Source organism: Hirundo rustica, chromosome 1 (assembly GCF_015227805.2).
Source record: "Hirundo rustica isolate bHirRus1 chromosome 1, bHirRus1.pri.v3, whole genome shotgun sequence".
In the NCBI taxonomy this organism is placed as follows: Eukaryota; Metazoa; Chordata; class Aves; order Passeriformes; family Hirundinidae; genus Hirundo; species Hirundo rustica.
In genome coordinates, this window is record NC_053450.1 from 111,067,323 (window position 1) to 111,090,511 (window position 23,189).

The 23,189-nt window shown below is 40.4% G+C and overlaps 1 protein-coding gene across 2 annotated transcripts in view; it reads left to right on the plus strand.

The window, feature by feature from the left end:
• The window catches only part of TRAK1 (trafficking kinesin protein 1), a 104,757-nt gene that overhangs the window by 34,928 nt on the left and 46,640 nt on the right, over nucleotides 1–23,189 (plus strand). The window contains exon 3 of one of the 2 annotated variants that reach the window (XM_040082413.2): nucleotides 1,672–1,866. In XM_040082413.2, the coding sequence (XP_039938347.1) occupies nucleotides 1,672–1,866 (195 nt within the window). Of the gene's footprint in view, nucleotides 1–1,671; nucleotides 1,867–11,993; nucleotides 12,073–23,189 lie in introns of those variants that run through there. The other variant, XM_040082450.2, reaches the window with a different exon arrangement.

The following is a 23,189-nucleotide window of genomic DNA, read 5'->3' on the forward strand; positions in this document are numbered from 1 at the left end:
ATTCTCTGCTTCCTCCCCTTCTTTTACAGAGGTGGTTTCCACTAAGTTACAGTGGAATTGCAGGTCTGCCTCAATCTGGCAAGAATAAGTTTTTCTTACAAAGCTTGGTGCCTTTGTCAGAAAGCAGCAAGAGCAGGGCTGCCTTAAAGGCAACTGGCAAAACGGGAAGGGCACAATTCTTGTTGGCACAGCCCAGTCCCTTTGTTCCCAAGCAGAACAAAGGTGCTGGCAGCAGTGGTTCAAATTGACTCTCCAGGGATCAATCATCAGATAAATGGCAGCAATCCGGGAAGCCTGGACAATGAGTCAGTGTCAGCAGGAACAGAGCTGGGCACAGGCCTGCTCACAGCACTGCACAGGGCAGGAGCAGGGACTGGGGTGTACATGGGGCTCCTGGCAGAATGTGCTGGCTGGAGGACCATGGTGAGCCTGGTCCTGGCAGTGTAAAGGTACCTGGCAGCACTCAGGGCCCTGACAGTCTTTGCTGTTTACTCTGGAGTGAGTCTCAGCAAGAGTTGCAAGAGCTGTGACACTGGCTAAAGAGGGAGCTCTGGTGCATTGCTCTTCCAAAAAAGGCTTAGATAGCTCTTCCTTACTTTGAGTGTGAGGGTAGGGACCCCCCCAGCACCGTGGTGTTTTCTCTTCATAGTATTTACTGGAAGCATACCATGGGTTGCTCAGTTTCTTAATAAATATTTAGCATGACATTGTATTTAATTGTATATGATAATGAAACATATATTTAGAACTATGATGACTGTTTTGCTTATTGATGCACTTTAAAAATTCTTAATTGTACTAGAGGTTAGAAGGTACCTCAGGAGGTAATCTGTTCTGACTTCTACTGAAAGCAGGTCTTTCAGAGTAAGTGCTCATGGCATTGTTTACTTGACTTCTAGACTCCCTGTGCCCCTCTTTGACCATACTCATGGTAAAAAAGTTTCTACCTTGAATTGGGGTTTTTTTGTGTTAAAACTTCTCAGCTACCTCTTGGCCTAAATTTAAAGCTCTAATTTTATTTGTAACATTTTTGCAGTTGTTGGCTGTCAGTATCCATTTTTAGAGCTGTGTGCAAACTTGATATATTTGTGAGCATGAGGGGCTGCAGCACAGAATGCAAGTCAAGATAGTGTCAAAAGGTGTCCTGTAAGTTCCTGTAATCATCTTTACCAGTGTGTCTTAGGTGTGAACTGTGACAGTTTGCTATTGTGGTCCTGGATTTCTGTTTCTTGAGAAAAATCTGTCAGCAGCAAAGGCAAAAAAATACAGTGGTACTAAATTGTAGTCCAAGACCAAGTTAAGGAGATATGTAAGTCTTGCAAGCTAAAAACGATCTGTGAAGTAGAACATCAAAAATGTGCATTCCTCTGAGCACTAATACATTCTTCACACTCCGATTGTAAGTGGCTCTCTATTCCCCACCCTAACCCACTTATTCTTCAATAAATGTCCCTGCTTCTAGAGGTGAGGTTTTTTGTCACTAAGAGAGCATGCCCTTGTGTTACTGGTAAATAGGATATTTTGAGGATAATTTGTGCCAGGCATATCTTCTGAACTTATTTTTATTGAGCAGCAAAATCTTGTTGATACCAAAACAAACAGAAGTCTTTGAAAGCTTGTATATGTGATACTCAAGGTAACTAACAGAGATTGTTCCCTTTTCCTTAACAGATGTGTGCAATAGTACCAATCTTCCTGAAGTTGAAATCATCAGTCTCCTGGAAGAGCAGCTGCCTCATTATAAGCTAAGAGCAGATACAATCTATGGTTATGACCACGACGACTGGCTTCACACACCTCTCATTTCCCCTGATGCGAATATTGACTTAACAACTGAGCAAATAGAAGAGACCTTGAAATACTTCCGTAAGTCAAAAATTCAGAAACTGTACTGAGAAACAAATAAAATAGTGCTATTTTATCTATTTAGTATCTGTGCAATTCTTTGAAAGCTGTGGAGAGCAAGAGAAGTGCTTGTGATTTACTGCTTTGGTCTCCAAGATTGTGATAGATAGAAGACAAAACGAACATTTAATCAAGAACAGCCATTGCCTTTGTGATTTGTGCATGCACCTTTCCACGTTATCAAATACAGGAGAAACTGAAATACTTCTTTTTGCTTGTGATCTCTCTCAAAGAGACTGAAATTTCTGTATCTATGCAGCTTAGAAAGCTTAGACCTCTTTCCGTGTCCACTTTTTTTGAATGTGTTCTCTGACACATTGCATTGTTGTCTGGTGGTACTATGTGCCAGCATCACAGAATGACATTAAGTAATTTTGCTGCAGCTTAAGCTTCTAGGGAAGCCTGTGAAGAACTGAACTCTGATCATTTGGTTGAGATGGTTTGTCCATTCATTCTTTCTTCTGTTCGTATTCATACTATCGGACAGAAAAATATTTGTGCCTAGAGGGAACATGAGTAGAGTTGTGACCTTTGTGGTTATTCATTCCTTTGTTTGAGCCTGTAGATACTTTATCATGGTGAGTGGATTCATGTCTGTCTGGTTTCTTCCACTGTGGGTATTGTCTTAGGTGTGCAGTTAGAGAAGACTTCTGTGATTCATCTCAATGACTGCTGTGCTAAAGCAGTAACCGTGGATTGACATGGGTTGTAGTAGTAGGTAGATTTAGGCAGACTTACTGAGGCACTGTAGAGCTTCAGAAGAGATGAGTTACAGGGCTCAGCACAAACCTGTGCTAAGATGGCTTCATTACATTTTGAAGCACCTGAACAATCACTTTGTAAGGAGCACAGCTGTTAAAGAAAAGCATGATTACTATGAAGAACTGGGTTTCTGATGTTCATGCTTCAGTAAAGGATATATGAAGTATTTTAGTATTTATTACATATGCTCTCCACCTACCTTCTACCTACAAAAGCAGTGGGAAGGGTGGGGACCCAAGCTGAAGCTGATCTGTGGAATCGAGTGTGCTACCCCTGGTTTTGTAGCAGCCATTAGTGCTGTTACAGTGATGGCTGAAGCTGGTCTTAATAAATATTTTGAAATGTAAGGTTTCCAAGGTCTTTAGTAACCTGATTAGGCCAGTCTCACAAGTAAAATTGTCTGTGTGGGTGGACTGTTGCAATAACCGTGGGAAAAATGTTTTGCTAGTGGGACAAGGAACTCAGAAATCTCCATGACATCATCTCTTTCCTACCAACTGAGATGGTGTGTGACTGCTGGAGATGGATAGAAAATACAACCTGTGCAGAGGATGAATTGAGAGCAGCCCTGAGGAAAAGGGCTTGGGGTGTTGATTGACATCTCAACCTGATCCAGAAATGTGCACTTGTAGACAAGAAGGCCAGATATATCCTGGGCTGCATGGAAAGAAATGTAGTCAGTAGATCTAGTGTGATTCTCCCCACCTTCTCTGTCTTTGTGTGATGCCCACCTGGAGTATGGGTCCAGCTCTGGGACCTCCAGCGTAAGAATGATGTGGACCTGTTGGAGAGACTTCAGAGGGACACAAAGGTGATCAGAGGGCTGGAGCAGCTCTGCTGTGAAGACAGGCCAACCGAGTTGGAGTTGTTCAGCCTGTAGAAGAGAAGGCTTTGGAGAGACTTCAGAACATCTTTCAGTACCTAAAGGGGGATACAGGAAAGCAAGAGAGGGACTTTTAAGCAGGCCCTGTAGTGACAGGACAAAGGATAATGATTTAAATGATAGTGTCTGTTTAGATTAGTAATATGGGCAAAATTCTTTACTGTGAGGGTGGTGAGGCACTGGAACAGCTCGCCCAAAGAAGTTGTGGATGTCCCATCCCTAGAAATTATGAAGATGGGGTTGAATGAGGCTTTGAGCAACCCAATCTAGTTGAAGATTCCCTGCCTGTTCCAGGGTGTTTGGAACTAGGTGACTTCTAAATGTCCCTTCCAACCCAAACCCTTCTGTTATCCTCTGAAAATGAAGCCGTGAACAACAGAGAAATTGTATAGCATAGCTGCCTGAAACTGTAAATACTTAATTTTATCTAGGTTTTAGCTTAGAAGCATAATGACTGCAGCTTTACCATGTTGCTGTGGTTGTAGATTTCTTCCAGTCAAGTGGCTTGAGTGAAAAAAAAACCTGAGTGTAATTCCTGCCACAGTGTATATTTTCTGCTTTTATTAGAAAATAAGTGCTTAAAAAAGAGGAAGCGAGCAAAGAGATCATTGATAAACATTTCTTTCTAACTGCTTACAGGCAGATACTTGTGTATAGATAGTAGTGTAAGGAGTTTAAGCAAATTTGGGCCTAGCCTTAGTCTTGATACCCTGGAAACTGAGATCTCTGACCTTGTTCAGTTACTTGTGAACAAGTCACAGACTCCATCTATACATGAGAGCGCAAGAACATAATAAATTTGCATATTTCAAAATTATTGCATTGATTGCAAGCATTGGTTTATGGCACAATGAACTATGAAAGTAAAAATACTGTTTTAAGTAAGTTGGCAGAAAGGTTCTGTGAATTACACTACCACCACTGGAGAGTATTTCGGGTTGTGACTGCTTGCACAATTTTCAGTGTTGCAGTTAAGATTCTCCTCTTTTACCTGTTTAGTTTGTTTCAGATCCTCAATTAGAGTATGAGCAAATACTGTAGCTTGTCTCTTGGAAAGTTTGATTTTTCAATGACTTAAGAAAATTTCCTTGCACTTGTTTGCGTGTTGAGATTGATGGTGGTTTATAACCTGTTGGTGGAAATGATGAGTTTCCCGCTGTGTTGATCCATATAGCAGAAGAATCAGCAACGACCGTAGGCATACTGGTCTGGCTTGTTAGAGCAGATTTTTTTGCCTTCCCGAGGCTTTCTTGATGATCCTCGGTCCAATTCGCAAAGGCTCAGAATCTGTCAGAAGAGGATGGACATAAGGCTACTTAGCTCTCCTTTTAAATTAATTTTTGAAGATAATGGTAGAAAAATGAACAGTCAAATATCCAAGCATTTTAATTTATTCACTGCTTTTTGTGGGGATTTAAGCTGTTACACAGGATAGGTGATGTAGAGAATTAGTTCTTAAAATTTAGTTTGCCATTGGGTAAGAAGGCAATTGGGAGGAACTGAATAGTATTAACCCTACAACTGTTCTTTTACATTCTGTAACTCCAAAGTGCATCTTTGTTATTTTTTCCTTGAGATGGAAGGCTGAGCCAGTTTTTGCCAAATGAATAAAATTAAGCTGATCTTATCCTAAAACATAATCAAATGAATTCAATGTCATCTGACCAGTCTCATTAGACTGTTGTGGCAGAGCATCTTTTAAGTAAGCCTAAATGAAAGTATGATACAGCAAAACAACATTCCAACTCCCTGCCCCCAGATTAGGGGCAGTCAAGTTCACTTTTAGCTGGGGGCTGTGGGGAGGTCTGTGTGAGAGCCAGGCCTCGAGCACAGCTCTCTGTGAGCACAGCTTACCAGAGGCAGTGAGCAGGCACAGCAGTCTGGGTTTTTCCCTGGCAGCTTAGGGAGATGGGGCCCATCTGGGAACTCTGAGAAACTGAGGGTGCCCACTGCTGTGTGTAAGGTAAGATGAGCCACAGGAATGTGGGCCTCAGGAAGTCCTGGTGGCTTCTGTGAAGCTGTCAGCTGCTCTTGACCCAAGGGTGTCCTCAGCCTTCTTTGGAGCTGCTACCCATTAGGGATGGTCAGACACGGCCAACAGATGTAGTAGTTTCTCTGGAATGGTGCAAAGAAGGGATCTTCATTTGAGGATTAGATGAGAATCTAATAATTCAGAATAACCTATCTTCAGATGTGGTGACAGTGTGCTACAGGGTGCATTCTCCAGGACAGGAGTACCTGTCCCTCAGAGCAGAGACTTCAGCCTAGACAGAACTTCAGATTAGGAAGGCAGCCCTGCAAGAGTCAGGTTGCTGGAAGTGCCCAGAGCTGCTCCCTATCCTGAGGCAGGGAGAGATGGCCTTCTTTTGTAAAGGAGGCGTGCTGCTGTGGAAAAGCTGTTACCACGTGGAGAAGCTGAGAGGAAATCAGCAGGCTCTGCAGCGTCAGGGAGGGTGAGACATAGGCAGGATCTGGGAGTGGCTTAGACACCCAAGGGTTGTGCCCCCATTCAGAGGGACCTTGACAGGCTGGAGCTGTGAGTCCAGAGCCTTGTGCCATTCAGCAGAGGAAGTGTGAAGTCCTGCAGCTGGGAGGAATAGCCCCATGCACCAGTAGATGCTGGGGTCCAGCTGTTGGAATGCAGCCTTGCGGAAAAGGACTTGAGGGCATCCTGGTGGACCCCAAGGTGGACATGAGCCAGAAATATGCCTCTGCTGAAGAGCAGACTTCTTGGTTTAGGGCAAATTTGGGAGGAAACCGCCAAATGGGATTCCTCTGGAAAGCAAACCCAAATGGCCCCTCCCTGCACTGGTCTGAGAAAGAACTTCCTCAGAGAAAACTGGCAAAAACTATTTATTTAACAAACAAAGTGCCTGCAAGCATAAGGAAGGACTAATGTGAAACAATATAACCTTTTGTTGCTCTGAAGTAAGGTGGAAAAAGCCTAGGGAACAGAAACACAAATAGGACTCCATTCTAAAAGACATTATAAATTCAAGGAGCAACATGGCTACTGACTGCTTAATCCCCACACAAAGTGAGATGGTAAATTCAGAAAGTCCTTGCTGTGGGTAGCTCAGCTCACTCAGTCTCTTATCAGTCCCTCTGGAGGTCCAGGCCCCAGTGGGCCACAGGTGTGAGCTCCTGGTGTCTCTCTGGGTTTTTCAGTCCAGGGCAGGTTTAAACCATCCCAAGAATAAGGAAAAAAAACCCAAAAACAACAGTCCAGGGAGCTCCTCAGCTTCAGCTAGCTAAAACTAAAAGCAAAGATATCTCTGTCCCACTGCTGTCTGTGCCTCAGATGAACACAGTCCAGGAGTTGGAATGCATGGGAGTTAGGCAGTTTTCTCCAAAACAAATTCTGTGCTGCTTCTTCTCCCTGCTTCACTCTCAGAACCAGACTTAAAGGCACAGAACTCAATATACAGCACAAACAGAACAGATGACTGGGGATACAAGCATCATAAAGTAACCCTAGGGCATCCTGAGCTGGTTTGGAAGAGTGGTGCCAGCAGTTTGAGGGAGTTGTACTTGACATTGGTGAGGCCCTGCCTGGAGTCCTTGGTCACGTTCTGGGCTCCCTTATTCTGTATTCCTTCAGTGTAATTCATTCCTGTCCTCTCCCAGGAAGCTGCAATTATGTCTCTCAGTGGGTTTTTTGCCTTGTTAGAAAAATAGGTCATAAGCATGCAGCTGTAATATTTTTGTCTAACTAATCAAGCATGGTAATAAGCTCAACTTCATTTTACAAATATTTTTGCTGTCTCCATGAAAAATAAAAGGGAGGAGATTGTAATGTACATTATTTCCAGCTGGTGAACAGTTTGCAAAATTTGTTTCTTTAAAGCTTTATTCTTGATTTTCTTAAGTCTTGATGGGGTGTATTCTCTTAAATGTCTGGCTTTTGCTCTTATGGTCTTATTTACAGTGTTTAAGTGTACTCAGTGATACCTTAATTAAACTACACAGCTGGTTTTGCAGGAAGGTTGCCGAAGACATCCATTTTGATTTTATACAAATGCAAAAATAGTGCTCTCCAGTAATAATCTGAGGGAAGGGAGAAATAATCCTTTCATGTGGAAAATAGCTTTTTGTCATTAAATACTTTTGTTTCATCCGACTGCCCCATCTCACGTTAAATAATGTTCCAGTGGGAGAACAGTTTGACCCTCTTCTGTATTGGAAGGGTCTATTCCTTGTATCAGGTGAGATCAGTGTGCCCTTAGGGTGTGAAGCCATGAGCTCTGCCCCATCTGTAGGGAGCACTTGTGCTGTTTTGAAGTCCTGGGGAGTCATCCCAGTTTGATGAAGAAGAGTCAATCAAATCTGAAGCACTCATTTTTCTAAATACCAATTCTGAAAGCTGCTGGCAATAATGCCCTCAATGCTCTAGATTTTATTCTGGATTCTGCTCTTTCCAGGTAAAGCAAGACTCCTTGCTAAGTAAAATACTACATTGGAAGAGATCACTGTCCTAAGTTGCAGAGTTGTTTGCCCTTAATAAATGTGTACTCACAGGATGACTCCTATTCAGTATCTTTTAGAAGGTGAATACACCAGTAACTCCTCAGTTCAGTAAATTATTTCAGTTTAGAAATAAGTGTGAGAGCCCATCCCTGAAAATCTGTTGGGCTTTTAAATATGCCTGCTTTGTCAGTTTGCAAAGTATGTATTGTGCCGATGCTTGACTGCGATCAGTATGCATTGCATAGTGATGGCCTGTACATCTACTGCTCTTGTGAAAAAGGACTCCAGATGATATTAATGGGATGGGCAACTTTATCCTGAGTGGTGGTGACTATACTGGGGACTGTAGAAAATAATGATGTGATATGGTGTTTAATTATCTGAACCATGCTGAGGCTGTAACCAAGAGAAGAAATGTGACCCAGAGGTAATCAAATGGACGTAATCCTTTGCAGCTGCCATGGAAATACTCCATGCAACTCCAGTGTTGAGTTTCAAAAAGCATCCTTACAGAATTGTAAAAGGTTTGGAGAAAAAAGCTGAGAATGACTAAGCATGAAGACACAGGATTTATAGTGGCATGCTATGTAATGACATCTTTTTAGGACTGTTTGTCAGCAGAGATGACTTGCTGCTTTGCACCCTAGCAGCACAGTGCACTGCAGTCTTGAGTCTGCTGCTGGGGTAGATGAAAGTACCTTTGTCAAAAATTCTCTTCAGATAAAGGGAAGGGTTTGTGTGGTTTTTATAACCTGGGTAATTTAGGCACATCAGTTTAATGTTGACCCACAACGTGGATTTATTACAGCAAAAAGTAAGGAGAGGGCTCTTGAGCTTTTCAAGCCGTCTTTTCTGACTAATGAAAACCCTTTGTAACCACAAACTTAAGGAATGCTTAAGTCCAACTGTTCACAGTTAGCTACCAGAATTCTTTATCAGTCTGTATGTTTTGCCTTGTGGAGAACAGATGAAAGGGGAGTGGTTTGTTTACTTAGAAGTAAACATTAAAAAATAGAACACAGTTTAGCAGATGAAAGGGAATGCTGAACAAATGTGAATAACTATTTAGGTTTGGAATAGAAAAATGCAGCTTCCTTATAGTCGCAGACCTATTACCCTAAATCTTTTTTTAACCCCATTGTATATGAACTTTTGGGTAAGTAACACAGTAATATCCCAACCAAATGTAGTGTTGCAGTATGGAGATTGGAATACACAGAGGTTCAAAGTTTGTAGAATCAGTCCACCTGAAAAATGTACTGTTCTGATAAGCTTACTATAAAAATAATCTGATACACCCCTGTAGGAAGGAAAAGTAGGGCTGCAAAGGTTGAAAGTAGGTCCTGCAAGTGTGCAGCTGCTTTGTCAGCTTGGTCACAAATTCCCATTCAACTTGACAACCCTTCCAGCTTTATAAAGTACAATTCCTCGTGTAGTTGAAGGGATGCTTGGGAGTGGATACTTGAATATGTGGTATTCTGTCTGCCCAGGGTTTCTGTCTTCATGCTGGGTAGATAATACACTTATTCCATATTTCCAGGTCTCTTGAGAAGTTCTAAAATTATTTGGCCACACAAGTGATTTTCTTTGCAGAAAAGTAATACCTTTCTGAATTACAGCAGTATGCTTCAAATCAGATCTGTGAAAAAATATCAATAAAACAAACAAATAAAAAAGCTATAAGCCCCTACCTTGAACTATTTTTATCCTGTCTCATTGAAGGGGAGTGTGTGTGCTGTGGGAAGGACAGTGAAAAGAAAATTCTAGCATGTTGAAGATTTCCTGCATTTAAAATGTTAGGAAAAAAAAAAAAAAAAAAGGAGATTATCCCTGCAGCAATTTAAGGTGGTAGCCAGTGTTAATTCTTTCTATTTTAAATGCTTATTTAATAACATTACCAGACTGAAATTACCTTTTGGACAAAAATAATACAAGTGGAACAAATAGATTATATGCAGAGCAATTGAGTTGATGTTGCCATAGGAACCTTTATTTTTCTCTGGCAGTATTTTAACAGTGTAGCCTTAATTGCATTTAATAGCATGTATAGTTTTTTTTCTTGTGAGTATGCATAACTGAAAATCTGCAAGACTCAAAGCTACTGCAGTGATAATTTCTTACATCAGTAGAGCTGAAATACTGATGTGGTCAAGAAACCAGAGCATTTTTCTCTGCATAGTTTGACTATGCCTTACCTATTTCTCTTACAGTAAAGCAAAGAGTTACCAGTCAGGGTGTAGAATAAGTGATAACAACCTAGAAGAGATGTGAGTGAGGGTCAACTTTATAGATACCTGCAAAATCATGAGTGAGCAAAAGGAGAGACAGACTGAGCGTTCAGATTTCCAGAGCTGAAAGCATCAAATTAGGTTGGTAAATGTGAGTTGCAAAGCAAAAGATGAGGGGTTTGTATATCATGAGCAGCAGATGTGTGGAACTCCTTGCCAAGGGCGTTGAAGATACTAAAAATGCATGTGGGCTCAAGAACAGAGCAGGTAAGTCATTCAAGAATTGCTAAAAGTAGCAGTAGCTGTATCTGCCTCAGGCTGTCTCTGAAAATGTAGAAATTAGAGGTTGGGAGGGCAGTTGTGGGAAATGTTGGACAGTTCTCTAATGCCTGCTCATGGCTATTCCTGTGGATGGAGTCTTTGCCTAGACAGATGCCAAAGACTTCCCTGATCAGATCCAATATGGCCTCCTACCTTAATCTACTGGGATAAATTAAGTCACAATCTATCCCAGTGCTTCCACTGGTGTTTGCAAAGAAATAGCATTTCCTAAAATAGGGGGAGAAATGGGTGAAGACTTTGTGCTGGTTATGGACAAAATGGGTGTCAGTCCACTTGGTATCTGTACCTGCACATATTCAGGCATGCTTTTTGAATTGCTGTGTTTGATGATTTAATGCCATCTGTTCCTCAGATGGCTTGTTTAATAGCTTAAACACAATTTTACTGGGGGCTGCAAAAGTATTTTCTTCCATTTCTGAAACACTGAACACAGATATTTAAATATTCTGGATGAAGACCTTCAGCATTTTTAGAAATAGAGTAGTGAAAATTTGGCCTAACCTCTTCTCTTCAGCTATGAAACTTAGATGCTTGGGGTTAAAAAAAAAAGGGGTGGGAAGTGGTTCATGGAGAGAGAAAAAAGAAGAAACAGATTAGTGGTTTTTTGCAAGGAGAAATGTATTGCTGCCCTGATTTTGCTGATTCTTTTTTTGTTTGGCATTTCTCAGCAGCAGGATGCAGAAAGATTTCTATTATATCAGACCAGAGTAGTGTAACAAAGCAGTAACACAGTTTAATTTTCCACAGGGAAGGCAGGCTTTTATCAAACTGTGTGGAGGAGAGTAGTAATGGACTAGATTTTCATTATTAATGTACCACATGTCCCCAGTGAATTGCAACAGTGTGATGCTGTTGTTCTGTGAGCAGTAGCGATGGGTTGTATCATCTTTCTTAACAGCGATTTTTGTTTCCAGTATGGAGGACTCCTTCTAGCCTGTACAGCCAGAAACAGCAAAATGCATTTTCTTCATCTCTGCATCACTTTTGGAGCCAGCTTGTCTCCATGGCAACACATTAGCCTGAAAGAGATGTGGAGACTGGGGAGGAAAGGAATGAGTTAGAACGAGCCGGGCGGTGGTGTGTGTCCCCAGCGTCAGCGCATCAGCCTTTTGATAGGAGGATTTTGTTAACGCCCATCCAAGGCTCCTGTGTAGAGCTTCTTTATTAGAGGAGCTGCCAGGGCATCTGCTTCTTTTCTGCATCCTTTTTCTATTTTTTTTTTTTTTTTTTTTCCAAATACACCCTCCACGCCCCCCCTTTTATTTTAGTCGCGGCCTCAGTGAAGATGTGCAGCTCATTTTCAGCTTCCCGTGAGCTGCCTTGTGCTCTGGCATTTTGCAAAGGCAGGAAGGCATGGCTGCATTTCACTTGACCTTAGCAGCGAAGTGAAATCTCCTGTATGTCACTGGAGGATACTGACTATGCAGAAATTTATTGAAGCAGATTATTATGAACTGGACTGGTATTATGAAGAATGCACGGATGGTAAATATTTTTTCCTAGTCTCTTGTTGCAGAATTTGGAGCTTTTAAGACCGGAGCATCATTTTTCAATGGTTTTAAAAAGGAAATACCCGGAAAAAGGCAACACCCAGGTGTAGCAGAGATGCCTGCACCTCAGCATCTCTTGTGAGTGTGCTGCAAGAGACTCTGCTGTATAGCTTTTTCCTCTCTGAAGGGAGTGGCAGAGCAGCATATGCTCCATATGAGCTGTCTTTGGGCAGGGGAAAGAATATTTGAAAAGCTAACTATCTATAATAATTGAGGTGAATTTAAATATACTGACAGTAAGATTGATTATTGGTCAAAGTTTGATGTGTGTGTTTTTTCTGCATTTCCAATATTCTATAATATGTATATATTTGATGTGTTAGTAGGCAGGACATGTTTTCTCTCTGGTTATTTGTCTGTGAAAGACATTAAAAATGTAGATTCTTACAAGTGAGCAGGTTAACTTTTTGAATTGGAAGAATTACAAACTCTGGCAAGCATTATCTTTTCTGCCGTTTACAATTTTTGTGTAATGTTTGCCAGGGTGATTATTTCTGTATCAGGAGACCGAATGTTTTCATCAGGCATTCTGATAGAATGCAAACAAAAAAGGGTAAGGAATTGCTTAAACTGCATTCTCTGCAGCAAGAAAAAAAATCAAGATCCTTTATTGATGCCACTCTGAAGCAAAATGCCGCCCTTGGGAATGCAGAAGTTTTCTATGGATTTAATTCTGGTTGGAGAGCTTAGCTTAAACCAGGCAAGTCCAAGATCACAGTGAAGCAAAGCACAGAAAGCAGGAAGGAATGTAGGCCCAGGAGATAATGTACATATGTAATACACAAAGATATTTCTATGATGGTGCTCTGATAACAGTATCAGAGGGGATGTGAAGTGTAAAGATAGAGGTGACAAAATCTGAATGCTTTTTAATGGTCTTTTGAATGTCGTGTGCCTCCATTTGTTTCTCAGTACTAGATTTTGAAACTGAATGCAGTTTCAGGAGCTTGTTACACTTGAACTTCTCTTATGTTTAATTGATTATTCCTGTCCAGGTGTTCAAAGAGAGATGTGCATATTTATTTGAGATCTAACCACTTGAAGTTGAATTGAATCTATTATGTAACGTTTATCCTCTAGGTTTAACCCTAGTAAATACTGTAGCATCTGATTAATCTGCATGATGTAACAGCCTGAGTTGGCCCGCTTTTAGAAGCTTAAGAAACAGACCATTTGTACAGTCAATAGAAGCTTTCCCCAGGTTAAAGCTCTCACAGGTAGCTTTTTTTAAAGTATTTTCTGTTGTTGATTTTTATGATCCTTTGTCTGTCTGGTCAAAGTGTCATGTGGAAGGGTGGTGTGCCCGAATGTCTGAGCTAAGAGTTGATCTGCTCACCCATTCCATGGTTATGAAATAAGCAACAGGTGTTGGGCAAGCATTTAAATACCTTGTGGGATGAGGACCTCAGGTGCACAGTAGTGGTTGCTCGGATTCTGGGCTTACAGGTTTTCCTGTCAGTGCTGAGCCCCTGCCCAGAACACTTCTTCCATCAGCAGAGATCTGCAGAGTCAGCTGGAGTATGTGCTGGCTGTCTGCTTCAAGTATTTGGGAAGTTCTTCCCTAAGAGAAAGAAGAGTTTAATGTCTGATAGGGAAATATCTCTCCAGCAGGTAAGGCATAATGCTTTTTTGCCTTTTTTTTTTAATTACTATTATTATTTAATTAAATTATTAGTTTTTAGATGATGAAGGGTAGGGCTGTCAGTCCTGTCTTGGCCTCTCAGGTGAACAGCAATCTCAAAGGGTTCATTGAATTTTATGGGGTTTAACTTTCTTTTACTTCTTTGAGTTCAGGTGTGTGAGAGCGAGGAAGATTTGAGAGATGCCATGGAAGGCACAGTCTTTGGCCTTAGATACTGGAATGTTAATTTGGGTTTAAAACAGTGTTGGCATTTACCCTTGACAGAGTAAGGTTTTCTAATTGTGGTAGCAGACAAAGGGCATCATTATTGTAGATGATAGAGCTTTTCCAAAAACCTGAAGCAGGTGACATATTAAGAGATGCCTGTCTCTTGATTGTTTTTTATTTTTCTGCTGTGTGTTTGTTGATACCAGAATCATTTTCCTGAGAATATTTTTCCATTCAGTCTAGTGAGATAGGTAGTTGCAACTCAGCTGACCTGTTCTGAATATCTATTTTAAGACAAAAAGCTATTGAAGCATAGCTAGAGAGCCAATTTCTCTGCCTTACATGGACTCTACAGAGCTCAGATATATGTATGCATTCAGTTATGAATCCCACACAGTTCACCCTTCTTGATAAATATAACATTGGAAAATAGTGGGTGGTACATTAAAACTAATAGGAATCTTCACAAGATAATATCCTGCAGAATTATTTTTCTGATGAAATTGTTCATACATTTTTTTGTCAGAGCCTCTGGGACTCAGATTTCCATTTAAAACACATGAGTTCATTTGGTTTCCTTTGTTTAATAATTTTTTTAGCAGTATGTGGTTTATTGTTCTTCAAAGAAAAAAAAGCAGTCTAAAATTAAATCAGGATATAAGGTTTTAATGCTATTATTTAACTTAAAAGGTGAAGAAGCGACTCACTGTTACCTCAGATGTAATGAATTTCTGTACTGACTGACAGTAATGATATCTTCAACTTGCATTTGTTGGTGGTATTTTTTAATGTCTTGCAAAAGAAAAAAATGCTCAAAATTTGCAATTTATAAGTCTTGACAAAGACTTTCTAGGGTTGGAACAATTAATTCTTTTACATAAGGTCCTTTACAAAGTTTATTTTTGGTAGGAGTAGATGGAAATAGACAATAAAATGTCACTGTATTTGAATCACTGGTGTTAACTAACATTACAATAAATTGAAACTTCTATGAGTAACTACTACACTGTGCTTTTTATATACATTTTCAAGCATAATATGAGTGACACTTGTCCCCTTACTTGGTGTTAACAAAGTATATTGTGTAGGTGGAATGGGGAAAGAGCTGGGGCTGTACTTGAGTAGGAAAGTAGCTATTTTCATAACAGACGTGGACAGAACCAGTGATAAAGAGGAAAAGCTGAAACTTTTCTACTCTTATTATGAAAGATAACAGTATAAAAGTTTAGGTTCATCTAAGTGTTTTTTAATAGAAAAAAATACATTCTTAAAATCTCACATGCAACTTGGGTGAAAAAAATCTATACTAAACCCTGACAAACTACCAAACAAGTGAACAAAAAGATAAGTATATATCCATAGAAATTTTTATGAATATGCTTGTTCCTTGCCTCTCTCTTAGTGAAATATTTTTCTAAAGAACAGTGCTTTCTAGAGAAATCCAAACTGACTTTAGAGCAAATTACTTTTCTTGTGGTTTCTTCCACCACTTGTTTATTTCTACCTCAACAGTTTATAACAATGCATGAGTTCAGTTGCCTATGATTCCAGGTGGCTTGGTGAATGTGCAATTGGATCTTTTCTCCTCTTTTCATTTGCCCTGAGTTTTTGCAATTTCTCGTGGAGGGAATGGTGTCTTTCTTTTTCTTTCCCTGCCAGACCCATGATGTGCCTGGTTTCTTACACATGCTGAACCTTCTGATCACTTTATGTTTGCCTGAGCCACTCCATCTTGTTCCAGCATCCTGTTCTGTATTTTCTTCCCACTCACGTTGAAATATTTTTACCACCTGGTATGTTTGCAGTTATTGTTTAGAGTTTCTCTCCTCTATTCTATTTTCCACTCTACTGATAGGATTATCAGCAAGCTCACTAACTTTCTTTTTAACAATAGTAGACAATGTTACTGCTTGTTCTTGATGTCTTACAGTTGATTACTTACTGTTGCCTTGCTTATGCTTATCTCCCTCATACATTGGCCCCTTTAGTGTGCATCCCTGTGGGTAGAGTAACCCTGGTGTTGCTCTGAATCTTAGTCGATGCTAACTCTGGATATGCTGCTGAAATCTGGGAGAATCACATGAATGCCTTTGGCATCAGTTTCTGAAACAGCCCTTGCTCCATAGGTATGCAGCTAAAATGCTCATTCAGGTTGATTTTGTTGTGCTTCCATGTCTTCTATCTCTATACAGGATAAATGTAGTTGAACCTTGCTTATATTCGTATAATTGTTGATACCATTTTCCTGGTTTTCTGCTTTTTGCCATCCCACTTCTTTCTGTTTACTCCTTCATTGACTTCCTGTTCTTTATCAAGTCACATAAGGCAACACACATTGCAGCATAGAGATATTTTTTGAAATATATATTTTAATATATCAACTGCTAAGTATCCAGATAAGTGTTTTCCCATTCATTCCTTTTCTTTCCCTTTCTGCAAGAGTAACATGCTGTCCTTTTGGTGGAGTGATAGAAGATATTTTATGTGGGATTTTGAAAGAGTGGGAAACATGAAACCTGTAAAAATTTGAACAAACTAACTTTGCTTGACTGTACATATTAACAGCACACATTACATAACAAATTTATCTCCCTCCCTGAAAAGCCCACCCCAAAATACCCACATTTCTTCACCAGCATGTTTAAATCCAAGTGTTGCCATTTCATCTGCTGTTTTTAGACTTCTTGGCTTACAGAGAATCTCTTTGTTCTAGATGCAGCATTGTTAGTAACAGTCAATTGTGCAGAAGTTAAATATTTTTATTGATACGGGAAAGTTAAAATGATTTGAATGCATTGGAGTTCCTTGGAAATAATGAGTCAGGATGTGAGGGTTTGTTTGTATTGTGTCCAGCCTCACCCTTCTTCAGCCTAGCTCCTCGTTTGTGTGTTTCCTGTTTCATGGCAGAGCTGCTGAGTATAGTCTGTAGCTCAATGCAACCGTTGTACTTGGAGTGTGCTTGGAGCACTGCAACCCCCTTTACAAGCTTCCTGACAGGAGGTAAAGGTCTTCAGCTGCTAATTCAGTGTGGGGATTGCAGCAAATACACCAAATTTGCTTCCCAGTGGCAACCCATAACAAAGGATCTTCATTCTAGTATGCTCTTAAAGTCCCTAAGTCCCTTAGTATGTGTGTACAGGAAATATTAAAAATCTCTTTTGAATCTTTCCAGATTAGATTGTATATTTTCAGAACAGAATACAATGTAGCTTTTTAATTTTTTTTTTAATCCATAGCTGCTTATTGGTTGGTGTTTGTTGAAAACCTGGCTCATAGTCTTTAGCAAGTAAATGTTCCTGTAGTGCTAAGGGGGTGTAATGCGGAATACGTGAAAAATTAGTTGATAGTGTGAGGGTGGGGCATACATTCCTTTGCCACCCATTATTGCTCCAGCATTTATCATATGCTGATATCAAAATAGGAATTGCAACACTTTCTCTCAGCTTTTGAATGTCAGAGTCCTCCTGTGTGGCATGACTTGATATTAGTCACAGTTCAGAAGCCAGCTTGTGGGAATGTTCAATTGACTCTCCTTATATTGTCATGTGTTTTAGACAGCAACATGCCTGCTTTCAGTGTATCCTTCACAAACAGGTGGTTAGCTGTAGTTGACCACTTGTCAGGATTATTAAAAGCACAGCATGTTTATCAGGGGTGGACTTTTCTGTCCCTAGGCTTTAAAAGGTGCTTCTTGCATTCTTTTAATATGACTTATTGTTTTGGTTACTTTCTCAGTTTCCATTTTCTAACTGTTACTGAAATATGATAAATGGTCACTGAATAGCAGTAGGTATTTAAGACCCTTACCATCTGATTGTAAGTATTTTTTAAAGAGTTGATTCACTGTTACAGGGAAGAACTGAAGACACAAAAGTGCTAAGCTTCAGAACAAGAAGTTATTAATTATTACTAAAATCACATATTTTAATGTAATGATGTGGGGAGAAAGAGACAATCTTATTTATCCCCTGAGTTTTTGAGGTTATTGCTGCTGCTGAATATTGCAGTAAAGTTTGGCAGTCACAGATCAAGTTGCTTTGAGTGGCAAAACCTTTATTCAGAAATGCGTGTTTCTTCCCTCAGCAACCACTTACATGTATTTAATATCCTTTGGCTGTTACTTATATAAACATTGTTGCATTGTCTGCATATAAATATTGAGAGTTTAAAATGTAGAACAGAATCATTCATCATTGTCGTGTAAAAGTTGTTGCTTCCAGTCTCATACTACTACCTCATTCTTCCTCACCACTAGAGAAATGGTAATACCAGAATTGTTCCTACATGACCCAAACTCACGTTCTGCTGGCTTGCAATGTAATGTTTGTCTGTCTGCCTGTCCTAGTTATGTCCCCTCGGAGGAGGATGAGGTGCCTTTGCCTTGCAGTGCCCCCACTTTGCTTGCAAGTGCTTTGCCTCGTGACATGGATAGGAAGGCTTTAGCAGCAAAGGGCACCTGCTTGCCACTGCAAGTAAGGGAGACAACTTAGCAAACAGTAAATATCTATGGCTACAAAAAGTTCAGTAAGAAAGTTAGCCTGCCCTATGTGTGTAGTCAAGATTAGCAAACACAATCCGATGGAAACCAAGAGGTCTGAGCACAAGAGATTTGTTTCTTACTGAACAAAGAGGAGATGCATGCACCCCTGAAAATTCGCTTGGGTGCCATATGTGGGCTTGTGAGGCATTTCTTTTCCCACAGCAGACTGAAGAGAAAAATGACTGTGGAAAATGCAGTATTTGACAGCTAATGGGATGTGTCATTTAAGTTCTTTGTACCAGTGTAATCTCACCTTTGTAGAAGCAATAAAAAAAGCTCCTTTCCCCAGCCTAATTCTTCACTTAATGGTTCTGGCGTGTGGTGGGTGCTGCAGTCAGATGCTGCTGTACTGCACAATAGCCCTGGGTATCAAGATCTCTCTTCTGGGTGGGATTGGCAGCATATGCACAGGCTCAGGCTGTACACAGCTCCAGTGAGGTCTTGCTGCATTGGGCAATGTGAGAGGTGATTTATGACTGTGCTGGTGCACACCCTTCCCCAGGTGTGACAGTCAGAGGCTGGGTCAGACTTCCGCGTTGAGGCACTTGCGGGGAGCTACCACTTCACTCATAAGAGCAGGGGCAGAGGAGAGGGCAGAGCCTTGTTGGTGTGAGGAGTGTCAGGGAGGGTCTTTCAGCCCACTGACTTCATCTGAAATATGTTAGTAGGGCTTTTGAGCAAAAACTGGCTACTCTCAGAGCTGGTCTGAGAAGCAATATAAACCTTCTAGTAATTATTAGACAGATGGTCTCTTCCCTCCTCCATCCCATCTGCACAACTCAAAGCTGTTGCACTAAGGACAAGTACTCAGTCTCTCCGGAGTTCCCTGGCTGAGCATGTGAGTGAGGAAAGATGGTATCCTGCTTTGTGGAGACCTTGCTCTGCTCTCCCCAAAGATACAGCCTTCGAGGGAATGACTTCCCATTGCCTGTGAGATTAAGGCATCATTTCGTGTCTATCTGGGATAACTGCAGCAATGTCAGTAAACGAAGAGGAAAGCTATGAATATGACTATGAAAAGGAAAATGAGAGACGACGTACTTCCAACAGGCAGAGCCTTGAAATCTTGGAAGAAGGTACTTTCCAGCTTTTGTTTCTAATCTTTCTTGGTAGTAGCACATGGCAACATGCAACATATTTGTGGATTAAATAGGCAAAATTTTCTGGTTTATGTGTGTAGCCAGTATGTTTGGATGAAGTATTTGTCTAATATCTAAATAAGATATATCTTAATTTATGTATACTTCTTGAAAGAAAAAAGACATTATCAACAGATGTAGGCTGTGCAAAACCTATTTTATAATGAAAGAGAAATTGGGGAATTTTATCTCTCTGGAATTGTAATGTATTTTTTATATGCACACAATGTGTCTGTCTTATGAAACTGTATATTTTAGGTTGTCATTCCCAGCAGGTGCTTCTAGAACAGAGCAGCAATTTTGTGCTTATCCATGAAGTTGAAAGCGCATAGACAGAAATAATCCAAGTGTAGGGGTTTATGACTTAAATTTTCAGTATAAAAACCAACCCAAAAATGTTGTCATACTTTCTGGAAATAAGGGGCAACTGGCCCGTTCAGATGGAAATGGGAATGTATGTGCAGTGAAAATCCTCTTGTGCACCTGCTGTATGAAGAGGGTACCTATTCTAGGGCTGCTTCCAGCCAATCTGGTAACCTTTTTCAGGGTTTCAGGTAGCAAAAGCTGAATGCCCCATTCCTCTTATTTCATGTGCCGTAAATTTTGCTCTGAAGCAGTAGTTTTATGGTGGAAAATTGTTACTTCGAAATAAACTATTGTAAAGCTGATGTAAGGATGCTTTGAAGGATTGTTAGCACAGAAAATGCCACATGCTGTGAATTTACATCCATGTTCACCTCATGGTTAACAGTTCCTGTGTCCAGAGTTCTTGGTGCATGAACCATGCTCTTTGAATGCCATTGCATAGGATTTTCCTGTAAAAACTCCCTCACAATCAAATATCCCACCTGGTTTTCAGATTTGTGTGTCTGTGCAAAAAAAGGAAGGTGCTGAAGAAAATACTGGCAAAAAGAAAATTTAAAACTGGGGAATGGGATGGAGAGGAAGCTTATCAAGAGATGCCAACTGACATTTTTTTATAATTTATTCCTGCTTTTTTTAGCAATTAAATTACTGCTAAAGCATACATCATGCTGTTCTTAGTCTTTCTGCTGACTTTACCTTTCATCCAGATCTAACAGTCTGAAGCTGCTGTTGTTGATTTTGAGAGGGGGAAAAGAAAAAGTTGAGTTCTATCTGGGATAAATTTAGCCCTGTATTTCTACAGCGCCTTCCTCTCAAAAGCTCAGTGTGTTTGAAATGTCTTCTGAAGATGCCTTTTTGTCTCCACCTATGCGTTCATGTCACCTACACACTCAGTGTAGCAGAGACACAGATACACAAAACCTATATATGGTATTTCTATGTATCTTTGCGTGTGGGAGTGCTTGCAAAGGGTAGTATTTCTCTTGGAGAATGGGTGAGTCAATCCATTCTGAAGTAAAGCAGATGGAAGCACCAGCATGCAGCCTTTTCATCCTGAACAAAAGAAACATCTTAGCTATATCTGGCTGTAAATCTGGTACCAGAAATGGGAAATCAGAGGATATGCTTCACTTCAACCATTTTTAGTTATTGAAAAGAAGAGGATAAAAGTTGTATAATTAAGACTCCATAACTGTTTCACCTGTTCCATGTGCAGGATGTGTACTCGCTTCTTGATTCCATAGTCATTTTGATGTGGTGAGGTTTTTTCTCTCGCAACATTTAGATGCTGTAACTCTCTTCAGTCCTGTTTCTGGAGCCTGTCACAGAACTAATGTTACGCATTGGCAGCATTACAGTCGGCTGTCTTGATGAGAGTGGAAGGCACCTTCATAAGGGTCTGGGCAGAACAGTCCTGGAATCACTGCATTATTTTGGAATTGTAAACTGGCCTGACAGCAATATGTTTACTTCTCATTTGACAGGCTGGCCTTGGGGGGCTGACTGCAGTGAAACTGCGCAGGGATATCTGTTGATAGTGTCTACTCAAATTTTCTCCATAAAGGAACCTGAGCTATGAAAGGATGACTTGTCTGCTTCTTTGGATTAGTGATTTGTTGGATCAGCTGTTTCTGAAAGGGATCTATGTTTTGATTCTTGCTTTTGCAGCTGGGAGAGGAAAAGACTCTTACCTGCGTATGGTGGCAGCCATTTCCATCCATTAATGTAGTAGTTTAAAAGTCCTGTTTATCTAAAGTACTTAGTAAATGCAGGTAAAGAATCTGTCTCAAGTTGAATTATAAAGAAAAAAATAAGTCTTGGGATCACTATTAAAATCTTAAATCAGGCACTCCAGGGAGTGCCTTTCAGAGAATGTAAAATACAACAGGACGGAGGCCTTTCAGAGCTCTGGAATCTGTGAATGCTAGAGCAAAAAAGATGGAGAGGACTCATTCTTGAAGGCTTTGGCACAAGCATTCCCTCCCAGAGTTGGAATAGGAAACGATCACATATTTAAGGAGATAGCTGACAATGACTTACAGGCTTGTAACTTCATTTTGGGATTTTAAAGATGTACAGATCCTGATTTAAATCTTTCACCTCTCGGCTTTTTGTTCCGAGATTCAGGTGGTTTTAGAGTCTTTTTGCCTTCTGCAAAGCTCTGAGCCAGACACAAGAAAGAAGCGGAGTCTTCAGGTTCTGATTTTTCAAGGTTGCATGCTTTGTTTATTGTTTCTTATCTTACAATTTTCTCAGTGCCCAACAAAGGTCTGTGCAGCTGCTCAGGCATTTGATGACTCCTCCTCACACGGGGCTGTCGCTATCTTTTATACTAATTGCTACGTGTTCTTTATTTATCATTATTTGCCAATACCTATCACTTATACTAAAAAGGTCGTCTCTACTTTGACCCAATCTCCTGAAACTGCTTTGTGCCACTGTCACTACAGAAAATGGAGTGAGGGAAGAAGAAAGAAGAAGCAGGAGACATCGCCCCAAATCCTCCATCTTGCCCCCATTCACTTCAATACTAAAAACCCAAACCTACTGTTTTTTCACCCTGTGATAAGCTAAACTACTGTCTTTCACACTCCTGTGGCTTGCAATCCTTCCCGCAGTGCAGGAAGCCTTTCCCATGGACTGAGATCAAAGCCAATGTCCCTCTGGGCTCTGGGCCAGGGTCCCAGACCCCCCTGTCTAGGTCTCTGACCCTCCAGGGCAGCCAAAGGAATGCCCTGGACTCCAACATTCATCCATGTATTAGTTACATTGACTGCATCGAGACATGACTTGACGAGAAATGAATGGAAGAGAATGTCAAGACAGTAACTCAGTGGCTAGCAGTAAAAAATCCTGCAAAAAAAGTTTTAACTTTGAAAAGAAGAGCTATCCTGAGCTGTATCTGTAAATGATGGATGCATTAATGCATTTAAGAGAATTAAGGTGTTCTCTCCAGAGACTTTTTCTTATTTTCTTAGTTTCACTTTGTGTATGTATTTTTCAAGTTACCACATTTGATCTGTTTATGCTAATAGGAGGAACAAGTGTTTGATGCTCTTTTTGAATTTTCTTTTAACTTGATTTTTTGTTCAGCACTGGAAAATTTCATGCAGTTCATGTCCTACTTCGAGGAAGTACTTTGAAATTACTCCCTGCCT